Source organism: Caretta caretta, chromosome 4 (genome assembly GCF_965140235.1).
Source record: "Caretta caretta isolate rCarCar2 chromosome 4, rCarCar1.hap1, whole genome shotgun sequence".
Lineage (NCBI taxonomy): Eukaryota > Metazoa > Chordata > Testudines > Cheloniidae > Caretta > Caretta caretta.
In genome coordinates this window covers 134,761,912-134,779,802 of record NC_134209.1, presented here as the reverse complement: position 1 = coordinate 134,779,802, position 17,891 = coordinate 134,761,912, and the positions used below count along the sequence as shown (strand labels likewise).

Genomic DNA, 17,891 nt, shown 5'->3' with positions numbered 1-17,891 from the left:
TTAGGAGAATATGCAGTCGCCTACCTTGATGATGTGGCCATATTTTCGGATTCCTGGGCAGACCACCTAGAACATCTACAAAAAGTCCTTGAGCGCATAAGGGCGGCAGGGCTAACTGTTAAGGCTAAGAAGTGTCAAATAGGCCTAAACAGAATAACTTACCTTGGACACCAGGTGGGTCAAGGAACTATCAACCCCCTACAGGCCAAAGTGGATGCTATCCAAAAGTGGCCTGTCCCAAAGTCAAAGAAACAGGTTCAATCCTCCTTAGGCTTGGCTGGTTATTACAGACGATTTGTACCGCAATACAGCCAAATCGCCGCCCCACTGACCGACCTAACCAAAAAGAAACAGCCAAATGCCGTTCAGTGGACTGAAAAGTGTCAGAAAGCCTTTAACAAGCTTAAAGCAACACTCATGTCTGACCCTGTACTAAGGGCCCCAGACTTTGACAAACCGTTCCTAGTAACCACAGATGCGTCCGAGCGTGGTGTGGGAGCAGTTTTAATGCAGAAAGGACCTGATCAAGAATTCCATCCTGTAGTGTTTCTCAGCAAAAAACTGTCTGAGAGGGAAAGCAACTGGTCAGTCACTGAAAAAGAATGTTACGCCATTGTCTACGCTCTGGAAAAGCTACACCCCTATGTTTGGGGACGGCGTTTCCACCTGCAAACCGACCAAGCTGCACTGAAGTGGCTTCACACCGTCAAAGAAAATAACAAAAAACTTCTTCGGTGGAGTTTAGCTCTCCAAGATTTTGATTTCGACATCCAACACATCTCAGGAGCTTCTAACAAAGTGGCTGATGCACTCTCCCGTGAAAGTTTCCCAGAATCAACTGCTTAAAATCGTCCTTGAGATGTGGAAAATATTGTTAGTCTTTATGTACTTGGTAGTATATTTAGAGATGCATGCGTCTTATTAACTCTGTTTTTCCTAGAGCTCCAGGAAGAAATCCCAGCCAGCGTTTCACTCTAGCTGAGATGTGGGGGGCGTGTCATAAATATAAAGGAAAGGGTAAACCCCTTTAAAATCCCTCCTGGCCAGAGGAAAAAATCCTCTCACCTGTAAAGGGTTAAGAAGCTAAAGGTAACCTCGCTGGCACCTGACCAAAATGACCAATGAGGAGACAAGATACTTTCAAAAGCTGGGAGGAGGGAGAGAAACAAAGGGTCTGGGTCTGTCTATATGCTGCTTTTGCCGGGGATAGAACAGGAATGGAGTCTTAGAACTTTTAGTAAGTAATCTAGCTAGGTATGTGTTAGATTATGATTTCTTTAAATGGCTGAGAAAAGAATTGTGCTGAATAGAATGACTATTTCTGTCTGTGTGTCTTTTTTGTAACTTAAGGTTTTGTCTAGAGGGATTCTCTATGTTTTGAATCTAATTACCCTGTAAGGTATCTACCATCCTGATTTTACAGAGGTGGTTCCTTTACTTCTACTTACTTCTATTTCTATGAAAAGTCTTCTTGTAAGAAAACTGAATGCTTTTTCATTGTTCTCAGATCCAAGGGTTTGGGTCTGTGGTCACCTATGCAAATTGGTGAGGATTTTTACCAAACCTTTCCCAGGAAGTGGGGTGCAAGGGTTGGGAGGATTTTGGGGGGAAAGACGTATCCAAACTGCATTTCCCAGTAAACCCAGTTAGAGTTTGGGGGTGGCAGTGGATATTCCAAGGACAAAGGATAAAATTAATTTGTACCTTGGGGAAGTTTTAACCTAAGCTGGTAAAAGTAAGCTTAGGAGGTTTTCATGCAGGTCCCCACATCTGTACCCTAGAGTTCAGAGTGGGGGAGGAACCTTGACAGGTGACAATTAGCAGAAACATTTCTCTGGAATAGATTGTTGGCTCTCCTCCAAGGACTGAAAAGGCATCTCTGATGACCAGCCTTTAAAGAAGAAATTGACACCTGGTAACATAACTCTTGGAAGGAACTGAACTCCACTCCAACTGCCCCCTTGAGACACTGTAAACATTATAATATTTTTAAAACATTGCTAGATGTATCTTACCATTATTAGCCTCGGCTCCTTCTTTGGAAGCTGCAAAAGTTGTTTGAGAACAAAGAACAGTCTAACAGTCGCATTCTTGAAATGCAAAAAAGTACAGACATTGTGGCCTTCTATAACAACGTTATGTTATGTGTGGGGATTTCTTAGCTTCTTTCTAAATGAATAAAAAAAGAATTGGAAGGCCCTTCAGCTGCTGAGAGGAAAACCATTTTGCTAGGAGGGCAGGAATATCACCACAGAGATGACAGAGGCAGATGGAGAAAGACTCTAGAGCAATGGTTCTCAAAGCCGGTCCACTGCTTGTTCAGGGAACCCCCTGGTGGGCTGGGCCAATTTGTTTACCTGCTGCACCCGCAGGTTCAGCTGATCGCAGCTCCCACTGGCTGCGGTTAGCCGCTCCAGGCCAATAGGGGCTGCAGAAAGCAGCACGGGCCGAGGGACTTGCTGGCTGCTCTTCCCGCAGCCCCCATTGGCCTGGAGCGGCAAACTGCGGCCAGTGGGAGCCGCAATCGGCCGAACCTGCAGACGCGGCAGGTAAACAAACCGGCCCGGCCCACCAGGGGGTTTCCCTAAACAAGCAGCTGACCGGCTTTGAGAACTACTGCTCTAGAGTACATGCTCATTGCATGGACAGGAGTGACCAGGAGCCATTTGAGTTTCTCCTGGCATGGGAGGGTCAGGTTCTTCAGCATGAGGACACACAGAATCCATGCCACAGGGCAAGAGAGCATGCCCAAAGGAAACAGGAGAAGGCTTAAAGGAAACAGGAGCTTGCCCAAAGAGAATGGAAGCATGCCGATGCAGTCACTAATACAACTGATGGCCAAACGAATTTGGGGCCCACCTGCTGCTGTGACTACTGCTACTTTCTGGGACTCCACCTCTGCTACTCTCCTTTTCTAGCTGCTGCCCAGGGTGCTACTGAAGCAGAGGACCCACACCCGCAAGTGACTGGGAGGAGCCTGCAGGACTCCCGACACAACACCCTCCACTACTACCTTAAACCCCTAACAAGGAAACCCCTTGAACATGCAGGAGGGGAACAATGAACCGTTACCTGAAGCAATCCCTGAAGCCCAGAAGCCCCAAACCCTGCACAGGAGACGTCCCTGGTTTGTCTACTCCAGAAAATTTTCCGCACCTGTTCCCCCCCCTTGTTGGGAAGGGGAAGGAGAAAGGCAATGAGATGGGTTTAGAGACAGTAGCAGGCATGGTGCTCAGGAAGCCAGACCACTTGTGATTTCATGTGCAGTTCCTTTAAAAAAAAAAGTTTCACTTTTACATTTCATGTGTCGCTTTTAATAAAGGTTACAGTTTCCTTAGTCTAAATAATAAGATGGGTGAACTAGAGTGCCTTGTGCTAAAGGAGGATATTGATATAATAGGCATCACAGAAACCTGGTGGAGTGAGGACAATCAATGGGACACAATCATTCCGGGGTACAAAATATATCAGAAGGACAGAACAGGTCATGGGGGGGGGGAGGGGAAGGAGTGGCACTATATGTGAAAGAAAATGTAGAATCAAATGAAATAAAAATCTTAAATGAATCCACATGTTCCAAAGAATCTCTATGGATAGTAATTCCATGCTCTAATAAGAATATAAAAGTAGGGATCTATTTTCAATCACCTGACCAGGACAGTGATAGTGATGATGAAATGCTAAGGGAGATTAGAGAAGCTATCAAAATAAAAAACTCAATAACAGTGGGAGATTTAAACTATCCCCATATTGACTGGGTACATGTCACCTCAGGACGAAATGCAGAGACAAAATTTCTCAATACTTTAAATGACTGCTTCTTGGAACAGCTGGTACAGGAACCCACAAGGGGAGAGGCAACACTCGATCTAGTCCTGAGGGAGCACAGGATCTGGTCCAAGAGGTAATTATAACAGGACTGCTTGGAAATAGTGACCATAATATAATAATATTTAACATTCCTGTATTGGGAAGAACACCTCAACAGCCCAACACTGTGGCATTTAATTTCAGAAAGGGGAACTATGTAAAAATGAGGGGTTAGTTAAACAGAAATTAAAAGGTACAGTGACTAGAGTGAAATCCCTGCAAGCTGCATGGACACTTTTCAAAGACACCATAATAGAGGCTCAACTTAAATGTATACCCCAAATTAAAAAACACAGTAAAAGAACTAAAAAAGAGTCACCGTGGCTTAACAACCATGTAAAAGAAGCAGTGAGAGATAAAAAGGCATCTTTTAAAAAGTGGAAGTCAAATCCTAGTGAGGTAAATAGAAAGGAACATACACTGCCAAATTAAATGTAAAAATGTAATAAGAAAAGCCAAAAAGGAGTTGGAAGAACAGCTAGCCAAAAACTCAGAAGGTAATAAAATGTTTTTTAAGTACATCAGAAGCAAGAAGCCTGCTAAACAACCAGTGGGGCCCCTGGAGGATCGAGAAACAAAAGGAGCACTTAAAGACGATAAAATCATTGCAGAGAGACTAAATGAACTCTTTGCTTCAGTCTTCACAGCTGAGGATGTTAGGGAGATTCCCAAACCTGAGCCAGCTTTTGTAGGTGACAAATCTGAGGAGCTGTCACAGATTGAAGTGTCACTAGAGGAGGTTTTGGAATTAATTGAGAAACTTAATAGTAACAAGTGACTGGGACCAAATGGCACTCACCCAAGAGTTCTGAATGTTCAAATGTGAAATTGCAGAACTGTTAACTATGGTTTGTAACCTGTCCTTTAAATCAGCTACTGTACCCAATGACTGGAAGATAGCTAATGTAACGCCAATATTTAAGAAGGGTTCTAGAGGTGATCCTGGCAATTACAGACCACTAAGTCTAATGTCAGTACCGGGCAAATTAATTGAAACAATAGTAAAGAATAAAATTGTCAGACACATAGAAGAACATAAATTGTTGCGCAAAAGTCAACATGGTTTCTGTAAAGGGAGATCATGTCTTACTAATCTATTAGAGTTCTTTGAGGGGGTCAGACATGTGGACAAGGGGGATCCATTGGACATAGTGTACTTAGATTTCCAGAAAGCCTTTGATAAGGTCCCTCACCAAAGGCTCTTATGTAAATTAAGTTGTCATGGGATAAGAGGGAAGATCCTTTCATGGAATGAGAGCTGGTTAAAAGACAGGAAACAAACGGTAGGAATAAATAGTAAAGTTTCAGAATGGAGAGGGGTAACTTGTGGTGTTCCCCAAGGGTCAGTCCTAGGACCAATCCTATTCAACTTATTCATAAATGATCTGGAGAAAGGGGTAAACAGTAAGGTGGCAAAGTTTGCAGATGATACTAAACTGCCTAGGATAGTTAAGACCAAAGCATACTGTGAAGAACTTCAAAAAGATCTCACAAAACTAAGTGATTGGGCAACAAAAATGGCAAATGAAATTTAATGTGGATAAATGTAAACTAATGCACATTGGAAAAAATAACCCCAACTATATATACAATATGATGGGGGCTAATTTACCTACAACTAATCAGGAAAAAGATCTTGGAGTCATCGTGGATAGTTCTCTGAAGACGTCCAGGCAGTGTGCAGCGGCAGTCAAAAAAGCAAACTGGATGTTAGGAATCATTAAAAAACGGATAGAGAATGAGACAGAGAATATCTTATTGCCCTGATATAAATCCATGGTACGCCCACATCTTGAATACTGCGTACAGATGTGGTCCCCTCATGTCAAAAAAGATATACTGGCATTAGAAAAGGTTCAGAAAAGGGCGACTAAAATGATTAGGGGTATGGAACGGGTCCCATATGAGGAGAGATTAAAGAGGCTAGGACTTTTCAGCTTGGACAAGAGGAGACTAAGGGGGGATATGATAGAGGTATATAAAATCATGAGTGGTGTGGAGAAAGTGAATAAGGAAAAGTTATTTACTTGTTCCCATAATATAAGAACTAGGGGCCACCAAATGAAATTAATGGGCAGCAGGTTTTAAACAAATAAAAGGAAATTCTTCTTCACTCAGCGCACAGTCAACCTGTGGAACTCCTTGCCTGAGGAGGCTGTGAGGGCCTGGACTATAACAGGGTTTAAAAGAGAACTGGCTAAATTCATGGAAGTTAAGTCCATTAATGGCTATTAGCCAGGATGGGTAAGGAATGGTGTCCCTAGCCTCTGTTTGTCAGAGGGTGGAGATGGATGGCAGGAGAGAGATCACTAGATCATTACCTGTTAGGTTCACTTCCTCTGGGGCACCTGGCATTGGCCACTGTCGGTAGACAGGATACTGGGCTTGATGGACCTTTGGTCTGACCCAGTATGGCCATTCTTATGTTCTTATGTGTGGATCCTCCTTCCTGACAAATGGGAACTTTTTATTTAGGTTCAGGTTAGGGCCCCATGATACATAGTACATTTTTGATTTGTGTAACTCAGTGGTGCCATCAGACTGCAAAGAATTCTTTGTCCCTCCCATGCCCCTTCACCGCCGCCACCACAGTTCCGTAAATATAAGAATTCCAAAGAATACACCAGAGGGATAGCTAAAGTTATGCCCAGAACACACTAATAGTTTTAACAGAAGACACAAAACAGGTTAAGTAAACTTCTTTATTGCTCGGTTCATACATAGAACAAGGAGGAAACACAATTAAAGTGACAGTAAAGCCAACAGATGCTGAACAGTGATGAAATGACCCTCTTCCCCACTCTCAGGAAATCAAGGCCAGTTTTCAACCTTGGGTGTACTCATGCATAATAGCTGACAAGTGCTGTTATCTCTGCACTCAGTCAAATGCTAAAAGAATTTCTGAAGCCCCTCCCAAACCCTTAAAGAATTGTTTTGAAGGTCATTGAAACTGACTGAGTGCTCCCCTTAATATAGTCTTCAAAACAGATGTTAACATTAACACCAAAGCATTTCATAATGATGGCAACAGAACTGAGTAAACACACTCCACAGCAAAAACTCAAGCCCCATAGTGTTAATGCTGTGGAGGTGCCCTGCCACAACTGTCCATAAAAAGTCAATAGTTACAGAAATGAATGGCTAATTACACAGTTACAGGGAACTAAACCCTCACAAACATAAGAACAGCCATACTGAGTCAGACCACTGGTCCATCAAGCTCAGTATCCTGTCTTGTGAAAGTGGCTGGTGCCAGATGCTTCAGAGGAAATAAACAGAGCAATTTATCAAATCTTCCATCCCGTCATCCAGTCCCAGCTTCTGGCAGTCAGAGGTTTAGGGACACCCAGAGCATGCGGTTGCATCCCTGACCATCTTGGACAATAGCCATTGATGGACCTATCCTCCACAAAGGTACACTCACTCCCAAATATGTGCCTATGGTCACTCCTGTGCAACTCCAGCAGCTCCATAGGGTGTGATATTGTCCCTCAAAAATGCAGAAGTCACCCACTGCATCCCACTGTTCCAGAATGCATGCACATCAGGTATCCCAGATTTTTCTTGCCCTCCAAGAACCAGGACCACCATGCAAGCAGGCAGGATCTGGCTGTCTAAACGCTTTGCAAACAAGTCCTCTCTTGTGCCCACACTATATGGAAGTACCCGCCTTTACCCTCACATACGTTGTGAAGGGCACAGCAGGCCACAATTATGAGAACAGCATTGGCCACACTGGCATCCAGACTGGTGTGTAAGCATCATCCAACTTTCAGCCACCCAGACTTGAACTTCATGACCATTCGCTATCTATGCAATTTGTAGTTGAGTTCCCTTTTTCCAGGGTCATTGATGTCAAGGGTATGGTTTCATGAGCGAAGCTAAGAGTGGGTATGCAGGGTCTTCCAAAATAACTGTTGGCACAAACCCACTGTAGAGTACTGCTTAGTTTCTAGGGAATGAAGTCCCTTCTTCCCTCAAAGTACAATCCCAATCTCCTCAGCACCCTGGTGTCATGAATCTTTACTGTGTTTCCAACAGTGTTCATGAACTCTGTGGTCCACTAAGCCCTGAAGAATGATTGAGTAGTAACCTTTTCGGCTCACATACTCACTCGCTCCTTTTGGTGGGCAAAGTATTGGGAAATGGATGCCATCAGTGGCCCATGCAGAGTTCGGAAACCCTATTCTCTGAAATCCAGCTATAATGTCCAGTACTCGGATTATGGCAACCACTCGTGGGTAGGTGACAGTACTATTTGTCTCACAAATCTGTACAACCATGACCCTGACAGTAGACTTCCCAAATCCATACTGGTTTGCAACTGACCAGAAGCCAGCTGGTGTTACCAGGTTCCACAAGGCAAAAGCCATGTACTTCTGTATTGGTATGGCTTTCCAAAATCAAGTGCTCTGGCACTGAAGGGTTGGAGCAAGCTCTCTCACATCTCCATCAAGGTCTTCTTCCTCGTTCGGAAGTTCTGAACCCACTGCTCCTAATCCCAGGTTTCCAAAACCACGTGATCTTACCACATCGTGCTCATTCTCCTGGACTAGTAGCGGCAGTCTACTCATGGGCATACCATGGCAATAGCAGCAGACACCATATCTGTTCCATGGGACCATAGTGGATTGTCAGTCACCTGCTTGGTCAGCTGTCTTTGGCTTTTCAAAAAGTTCTAGCACAATTCCATCCAGTATCTCTCACTGATTGCTGTGACAAAGCTCTGTCCTTGCCTCCGTGGGTCCTGCATTTCCTGGCAGATTTCGGTAGCCTCAGAGGCTCACTGTGACCCTCCACGTAACCCTTCTCTCTCTAGAGAGAAGGGTCACAGTCTACTGAGCCATTTTCATCATAAGCCAGCGAGGGAAAGCAGGAGAAGTTATCCTTCATTGCACAACCTCTGTTGTCTCCCAGTCTCAGTGATTAATCAGGGGGCAAAAGGGGGGGGACCCTGGGCCCACTCTCTACTCCGGGCTCCAGCTCAGGGACTCTAATAGTATCAGCTATGGTATCTGACCTTTTAGAAACATGACATGTACAATTCCCTGGGCTACTTCCCCCACAGCAGCCCTCACTATTCCTCAAGCTCCACTTCACCCTTACCTCAGGGCCTCCTTCCTTATGCCTGATATGGTGTGCACTGCTCAGTCTCTCCAACAGCACAACTTCCTTCCTGACATGCACACTCACCTGACTAACTGGGAGGCTTTTAACTAGTTTCAGCCAGCCCCTGATTGGCTTCAGGTGTCCCAATCAACCTAGCGTTCTCCCTGCCTTCTGGAAAGTTCTTAATTGGCCCCAGGTGTCTTAACTGACCTGGAGCAGCTGCCATTTCACTTATCCTGGTACCAGGGATTTGTTTAGCCTGGAGCTAATATAGCTGTCTCCCACTACTTTTCTATAGCCATCTGGCCTTGCCCCGTCACATTGCCTATTGCACTGGAGAAAACTATGTCCCCAAGACGAAGCAGGAGCAGAACCACATCATCATTCACTTGCTCCACATCTTCCACCTAGTTTGGCAGAAGGGAGAGGTGAAAAGGAACTGCCATCGGCAAATATATGAAGGTGGAGGACAGCACCAATACCAAATAGTAAGGCAGTTCCTAGAGCTTCTCCTTTGATGCACAGAAACCTGGGATATGCCCCTGAAATGGTAGTGCTAACATCACGTACCAAACACCGGCAGTGTGGATGGTGGTATACACAGGTACAGCATACATGGACACTCAGTACAGGTATGGGGTACACGTGGAAGCGTACCTGAGCATGCGTGCAAGTATAGATGTAGCCATAATTAGAAAGTTTTTCCTAATATCTAATCTAAATCTCCCTCGCTGCAGATTAAACCCATTACTTCTTGTCCTATGCTTCATACAGAACATACAGAACAATTGATCACCATTCTTTTCAAAACAGCCCTCAACGTAATTGAAGACTGCCATCACGTTACCCCCACCCTCAGTATTCTTTTCTCAAGACTAAATATACACTTTTTTTTAAATCTTTACTCATAGCTTAGGTTTTCTAAACCTTGTATCATTTTTATAGCTATCCTCCGGACTCTCTCCAATTCGCCCACATCTTTAAGTGTGGCATCTAAAATTGGACAATGCGCCAGCTGAGGCCTCACCAGCACAACGTAGAGCAGAACAATCCCATGTCTTCCACGTGACACTCCTGTTATTATACCCAGTATATCTGTCAGCTCCACACTGCTGATTCATATTCAATTTGTGATCCACTACAACCTCCAGATCCACTTTAGCAGTATCACGGACTAGTCACTTATTTCCCATTTTCTATTTGGGAATTTGGTTTTTCCTTCCTAAGTGTAGTACTTTATACTTGTCTTTACTGAATTTCATCTTGTAAAATTAGACCATGGAACTCATTGCCACAAGGCCTACAACTCCGAAAGATTTAAAGAAAGTTTTGACATTTATGTGCATAATTAGAATATTCAGTTATAATAATAAAGACTAACAAAGAATATTGGAAGGGATATAAAACCTCATGACTCTGGGTTTAAACCAATCTCTAACAACTATTATTTTCACAGGGCACAGATTATCCCAAAACTGCGTACTACTAGTGTTTTTTGCATCTTACTCTTATGCATCTAGTGCTTGACACTGTCAGAGATAGGATACTGAACTAAATATAAAATGGGTCTGTTCTAGTATGGCAATTCCTACATTCCTAAGTATGAGAGAGAGGGCTTCTGGCAGGCCATTTCTGTGAGAGCTCCGTTCTTTTGGAATTTTTCCTCCTTGGACCAAAATAGTCTGTATTTATTGATATTCAAGACATATACTGCAAGGCTCATCTTTTTAAGATACCTTTTGGGGAGAGAAAGCTTGCTTAAGGAGGTTACATTTAAGGAGTGTGTAATATTTCTTTTCATTTTATTTGGCTAGAGGTTTATTTACTTATTTCCCTTTGATTTATATTGACTGTGCATGTACTTAAACGTTAGTGGCACTGAAAGATGAAATAGGTGCCTCTTGTGGTCTTATAAATTAAACAAAATCATCTTGAGAACACTTTTGGCATAATCTTCTGATGCCAACCACAGGCCATTACAGGGGCCTCAGGCATTGGTGCACCTTGGTCCCTCCTATTCTCTGCCTCTGGCACATAGTAGTTTAGATTCCTGATAATTTGGTCTAATTTCAGTTCTTGGGCTTGGGGTGTGCTGGTAGCTGGATGGTGTTGATGGCCTGTGATATACAGGAAGTCAGACTATATGATCTGGTGATCCCTTCTGGCCTTAAATTCTATGGTTATGTCTACACAGCAGCTGGGAGCATCCCTCCCAGCATAGATGGAGAGACTCACCCTAGCCACAGAGCTAAAAATAGCAGTGAGGATGTTATAGCACTAGCAGCAGCTTGGACTAGCCATCTGAGCTCAGACACAAGGTCAGGCGGGTTTGGGCTCAGATAGCTAGCCTGAGTCACCACCCATGCCACAACCTCCTCACTGCTATTTTAAGAGCGCTATCTCAAACAGAACTAATGCTAATCTGTTTAACCAGGTGGGAGGCAACTGCAGTGTAAATATACACTATGATTTGGAAACAGCCTTCATTAGCTCTCACTGCTTCAAAATCTGTGTGAACCCCACTTAGCACACATGGCCCTAAATCATGGGAGTGCCTCTGTTACTGAAAACAGCACCACTGGTGGATTCAGTGTCTAATAATATTTAACATATGAGGCCTTCTTGTCTTTTTCCATATATAGACTCTGACTTTACTTTTAATTAAAGGTAAATCACAAATGTTTTTTTTCATTCACCATATCACTATGTAGGTACAATTTTTTGGTATATTTTGCTATGAAAATCTTACCTGTAATTCATCAGCCAGATCCATCATTATGCAGTAAAGTATCTTCAAGTTTAGAACCAAGTTCTGGTGCTGATTTAAAAATAAATAAATCAAGAATACTCAATTACTAATATAAAACTGGTAAGATTATTACTTCAATACTAAGTGACTAACCAACATGAAAGCATTTTTCCTTGTGCATCTACTGATGCTAACTCTTGCATATCTAGTAATATTCTTAGGCCACTGATAATCACATTTCAAGAGCTCCTGGGGAAGTAATGATCTGGAATATTTAGAACTTAATGTATTCCTTATTTTACATACCGCACCTGGGAACACAATCTGAGCATGAAGATTGAAGAGGTGTACTTACTTTTAAGAGATAATATTGTAACATTGGGCTTTTGATACTAGAGTTAAAGTTCTTGTAGTAAAGTGATCATGATAGGGTTAACTGGGTTATCGAGAGCATTATGGGATGGAGCCATTCTCCTCTCCCGTGCCTTACTTCCTGTTTTAGTCCATGGGAGTGTTCTCCCCACTCTGTTGCGATGCAGTTAGATATACAGCAAGTCCCCAGCCTGAAGTCCTGCGAATAGACTTATCTTTGTTGCACTGAGCAGTCCCTTTTCAAAAGTTCTACCATCATGTCTACACAATGGAAGGTTTCTTACCTGATCATTTCCATTCTGCTAGCAGTATCTGCCACAATTCTGTGACTTTGGGCTGTTCCCCTCCTCTCTGAAAAAATGAAGGCAGTTCAAAGTTGCAGCATAGCTCATGCTGGCTATGTTCCCTTCTCCAGCTGCACACCAGAAGAGTCATTCCAAAGCTGTGTAGAAACTCTTACAATATGATTAGTAACAATAGTGCCAGTCAGTGAACTACGTACAGTAGGCTATCTGGCCCACAAATTGTAGACATAAAATAAATGTCCTTTGGCTACTGGAATCTCATCAGGGACTGGTAGAATTGTGGGAGATGCTGCTAGCAAAAAGGAGATCACCAGGTAAGGCACAACATTCTGTAGCCCAGCGTCTCAATTATACGATGCTTGGGAAGTAACGAGCAATGAATTATAAGAAAGAAAGGACCAAAAAAACAGACTGAAATAGAGAACTCTCTGTTTGAAAGTACATGGCAAGTTATTTTTGTATCACCACATGCAGAACCTTCATTCCAAAAGAGGCCTCTGCAGGGGATAGAAAATCCATCTTACAATGTTTGATAAAGCTGTTGACAGAAGACCAGGTTGGAGACCTTCAGATTTCCTCAGTTGAGGCATACATCCTTTCTGCTAGATGATATTGGTAGAGATCTCAGAGGTCTTCAGGAATAGGTGAACTTGATGCCATGTGTCTCCATTACACATAACTTCATCCATCTGGCCAGTGATTGGTAGAATGCCAAAAGGCTTTGGCACTTTGGGTGAAAGAATACAAACAAGGAGCTTGAACTTCTCATCAATTCATTGCACTTGAAGTAGTTCTTAAGTGCTTTACATACATCCAGAATATGCCACAGCTTTTCTGTAGGATGCTGGGTCTTTGGACAGAATAATGGGAGGATCTCTTCCTGTGTGGTATGGAAAGAGAAATCTCACCTTTGGTAAGAAAGATTCTGGAGTCCTTAGAACCAACTTGTCATCATGGAACAGTGTGTTGCTGTATGGATAGAGCTGCCAACTCAGACTTGTCAAGCTAACATAATAGGGACCAAGAAGCATGTTTTGATAGATAAAAAACAAAGGCATAACTGTAGTCCCTTGTCTATACTGTCCTGAAGAAAATCCAGAATAGCTGGAATTCCAGGGTATTTGGGATTTCTGTTTATCTCCAGGAGTTTAACCATGCCCATATGGAGAAGTAGGCCTTTAGTGCTAAAGTCTGTCTGGAGACCAGCAGAGTGCTGACCATCTTGGAGAATAAAATGACTGCTTATGCTTCCCTCTCAATAGCCATGCAATCATATTGATTTCCATTACAACTCCGAATATGAAATGTACAGTGCTCACTTTATATTATTATTATTACTACAAATATTTGAACTGTAAAGAAGATAAAATAGTATTTTTCAATTTACCTCATACAAGTACTGTAGTGCAATCTCTATCATGCAAGTGCCACCTACAAATGTAGAATCTTTTTTACATAACTGCACTCAAAAATAAAGCAATGTAAAACCTTAGAACCTAGCAATCCACTCAGTCCTACTTCCTGTTCAGCCAATCGCTAAAACAAACAAGTTTGTTTACATTTATGGGAGATAATGCTACCTGCTTCTTATTTACAATGTCACCTGAAAGTGAGAACAGGCGTTCACATGGCACTGTTGTAGCCAGCATTGCAAGGTATTTATGTGCCAGGTATGCTAAGCATTCATATGCCCTTCATGCTTCGGCCACTATTCCAGAGGACATGCTTCCATGCTGATGATGGGTTCTGCTCGATAACAATCCAAAGCAGTGCAGACTGATGCACGTTCATTTTCATCATCTGAGTCAGAGGCCACCAATAGAAGGTTGGTTTTCTTTTTTGGTGGTTTGGGTTCCGTAGTTTCTGCATTGGCTAGCCTCCCTGAGTACAAATATACCTGGAACCGGTTGGTATATATTCAAGGAGGCTAGTCCATGCAACCACTCAACACTGCTCATGCTACTGTGTCTACACTATTATTTTTAGCACATTAGCTTGAGGCAGAGCTAGCATGAGTATGTTTACATGAGCTGGGAATCACACTCCTAGCTCCAAGTGTACAGACAGACTTAGTGTCTTTCATCTCTTCTACAGCATCATCCTTTATTTTTTTTTTAACTAGACTGATCTTTCCTCCTTAAAATGAAGATCTTCATTCTGTGAATGAGCCTTCACAAACAAAAAATTTTTAACCATGAAAAGTTGTTCAAGGTAACTGTTGTCACCTCATCTCTTGCAGAAGTGTCCAATATTTTTAATTAGGCAATCTATACAGTTCATTTCCATTAAACCCAATAGTGCTGATCATCAGATTACATTGCAGAGTTTTAAATTTTGAGAGGCTGTGTGAGTGGTCTTGGGTGAAGAGGAGAAAATTACTTGCCACTCTGGCATGGAATTTATGAAAACGCTTCTCAGTTAATCTAGTTGGTTGTAAAATGTTTCCCTTCTGTTGACTGCTTGACTAGACTAAACTTAAGGTTAAATAAAATTAGGTAGGGTAGGGTAAAATTAACAATCTATTATCACTTCCTACTCCTAACCACCAAAATAAGAGAGGTGTGGGAAATGCAACAAGATGTACTTATCTCATTTACCTTTTTAATTTTTTTTAATTTCTTATTTCCTTCTCTTGCTTGGCTCTACTCTGTCTTCTCTCTCTCTATCTCTCTATATTTTTCACTAAAATTTTAACATTTTTCTTCTTTTTGTGAAAAGAGTAGAATCCCTTGCCCATTTCTCTTTCCTGCTTCCTGGGAGTATTTTCCATTTTCAATTACCTCTCCTCTTTTCTTATACTCCGCTCTCTTTCTTAAATGATATTCTCATTCTGTACACCCCATTCCCATGCCCAGTGTTCTCTCCATATTATTAACTCACCATACTCCCCCAATTTCTTATAGTTTTGCCAGCAGAATGGTGATTTCTGTGGAACATTTCTATTGCAGCAGGGCTAACAATTAAGAATTCTATTTTTTTAAAAAGCTTCATTAAATAGACAAAACGTTTCTATTCTTCTTCTTTCATATGACTAGTGTAGAACAGCAACTACAATTTCACCTGAAGTTGATCGAGTCAAATGACTACATCAGTAATAGCAGAATTTATTGCAGTAATGCCTCCTTCATATTTATAAATTGGGTAGTAGGTAGTGATATGTTTGATGGTCTGTCGTGGGGAGCCACACTCACGCACTGGGGAGTCCTTGATTTTCCATTTGTGCATTAGATATCTGCATCTACCATGGTTGGTTCAAATTCAGTTCAGAATTGACCAAGATGAGCGTGGAAGTTCAAACCAGGAACCTTCTGCGTGGGATCTGGCACATGATGCTTATTTTTTAAGTCTTGTTTAGCCCAATCTACTTTCCAAGCCAGGAGGGAGCAATGTTAGACAGAACAGGTAGCCACGGTGTTGGAGTTGACTTAAGGGTTCCCGTGATGCACTGTATTTAGCTGTGTATCCACAAGTCATGTGCGGTTGCATCTGCTCCATACTGGTGCACAATATTCAGTTACTGAATATACAAGTGCTACTGCAGATATTCACAACACTGATGCTGATGCACTCCAGGTTGTACCTGCTAGTTTCAGGATTATGTTGGCTCTCATTTTTATCTTTGCAGCTACCTTGGATTGTCATGGCAAGATCATCTGTATATCCAAATTTTCGTGATTTAGTTGGAGGTATCCCATTTATGTATATATAAAAAGGGGGATATGTTCAAGAAGTTTATAGGTCGTACATAGTAGAGAAATTGGCCTATAGATTCCAGCTTCATCAGGGGGCTTTTCACGCTTTGGAATGGCAATTACCATTGCCTCATGCCATATATTTCTTCCAGAGTGTAAGATGACAGCCTTCTCACTCTGTTAAGTGAGAATTCACAACAAATGCCATCAACTCGGCAACCAAACATTGCTCAGCAATCTTCTAGTCATCAGAGCAGCAACTAAACAAAATTTCTATCATACTGACTGTGACAAATTCACAGATTTTCTGTGTGCATGTTGTGTAGTTGTACATAAAGTTCCCCATGATTCCATGACTATGTAATTTGACATTTTCCCAAGATGCCATGAAATTCAGCATTTCTGGCATGGAATTCACCATTTTGCTGCAGCCAAGTGCTCAACATTTTGTATTTTGTCACCCTACCAGCACTCTGCCTGCAAATGCATCTCTCTTTTCAAATTTACCTCACAAAGGAGAATTAATTAGATTATGATGCATGCACCCTGTACTATTCCATGCAACGAGGCAGCAGGGCATTGGAGATGCTGGGAGTGAGAGTTGCAATCCAGCTTGCAGCCAGGGAGTGGGAGGAAGAGAACAAAGGAGATTTCATGTTGATAACACTAATTAATGTTGCCATGGAATTTAGGGTTTGTTCTGCAGGATTTAGGAGCTACTCATAGAGAATTTGGTTCCATTGGCCCACAGAATATTACAAGCCCTGATTAATCTATACCAATTATCTGGCATATATTGCTAACCAAGATAACCCTTTGCTCTCAGAAGAAAATCCTGCATGTATTTTTCCGGTATATTTTTCTCTATTGTACCTTACAAAGTATCTAAATATCATTACTATTTCACCGTTTGGTTTATCTGACTATGAGTCTCTAAAAACTACTTACCAATGTATTTCTCAAGGAATCTGCATTCATATTCACTGTTCTCTCTGAGACAGGCTTTTCAAAATGCTTATGTATCAAATATTCAAAAGAGGGGACAGTGTCACTGGGGTTTATCAGCCATGCAGCAATCCTTGGATCTAACACAACACAATCAGCCACTACAAAAATAAAAAACTATTTTAATCATTCATTGCTGATTTAATAAAAAACGGTTACTGACCTTTAGTAACTGTTGTTCTTTGAGATGTGTTGCTCACATCCATTCCACATTAGATGTGTGCACACAGCATGCACCATTGCCAGAGATTTTTCCCTCAGTGGTATCTGTCGGGCCAACTAGTGCCCTTTGCAGCCACGCGCTTATGCGCTGATATAAGATATCCCGCCAGCCACACAACCTCTCAGTTCTTTCTTGCCGGTTTACTCCAACAGAGGGGTGGGAGGGAGAGTCATGGAATGGACATGAGCAACACATTTCAAAGAACAACAGTTACAAAAGGTTAGTAACCTTTTCTTCTTCTTCAAGTGCTTGCTCATGTCCATTCCACGTTAGGTGACTCACAAGTAGTACCCCAGGAGATAGGCTCAGAGTTCATGGACATGTTGACTGCAACATCACTCTCTTTAATCTGGCATTGTCTCTGGCCTGATGAGTGATGTCATAGTGAGATGTGAAGGTATGTACTGATGACCAGGTTGTGGCCTTGCTCATGTCCTGGACTGGGACCTGTGCAAGGAATGCTGCTGACAAAGTCCGAGCTTTTGTGGAGTGAGCAGTTAAGATGGCTGAAGGCAGGACATTTGCCTGCTTGTAGCAAGTCTGAATACAGGCAGTTATCCAGGACG

The 17,891-nt window shown here is 42.3% G+C and overlaps 1 protein-coding gene across 1 annotated transcript in view; it reads right to left on the bottom strand.

The window, feature by feature from the left end:
• The window catches only part of POLN (DNA polymerase nu), a 226,331-nt gene that overhangs the window by 149,375 nt on the left and 59,065 nt on the right, over positions 1–17,891 (bottom strand). The window contains exons 8-9 of the mRNA XM_075128232.1: positions 17,046–17,203; positions 11,729–11,797 (exon numbers count right to left, since the gene is read on the bottom strand). Coding sequence (XP_074984333.1) covers positions 11,729–11,797; positions 17,046–17,203 — 227 coding nt within the window. The remainder of the gene's footprint in view (positions 1–11,728; positions 11,798–17,045; positions 17,204–17,891) is intronic.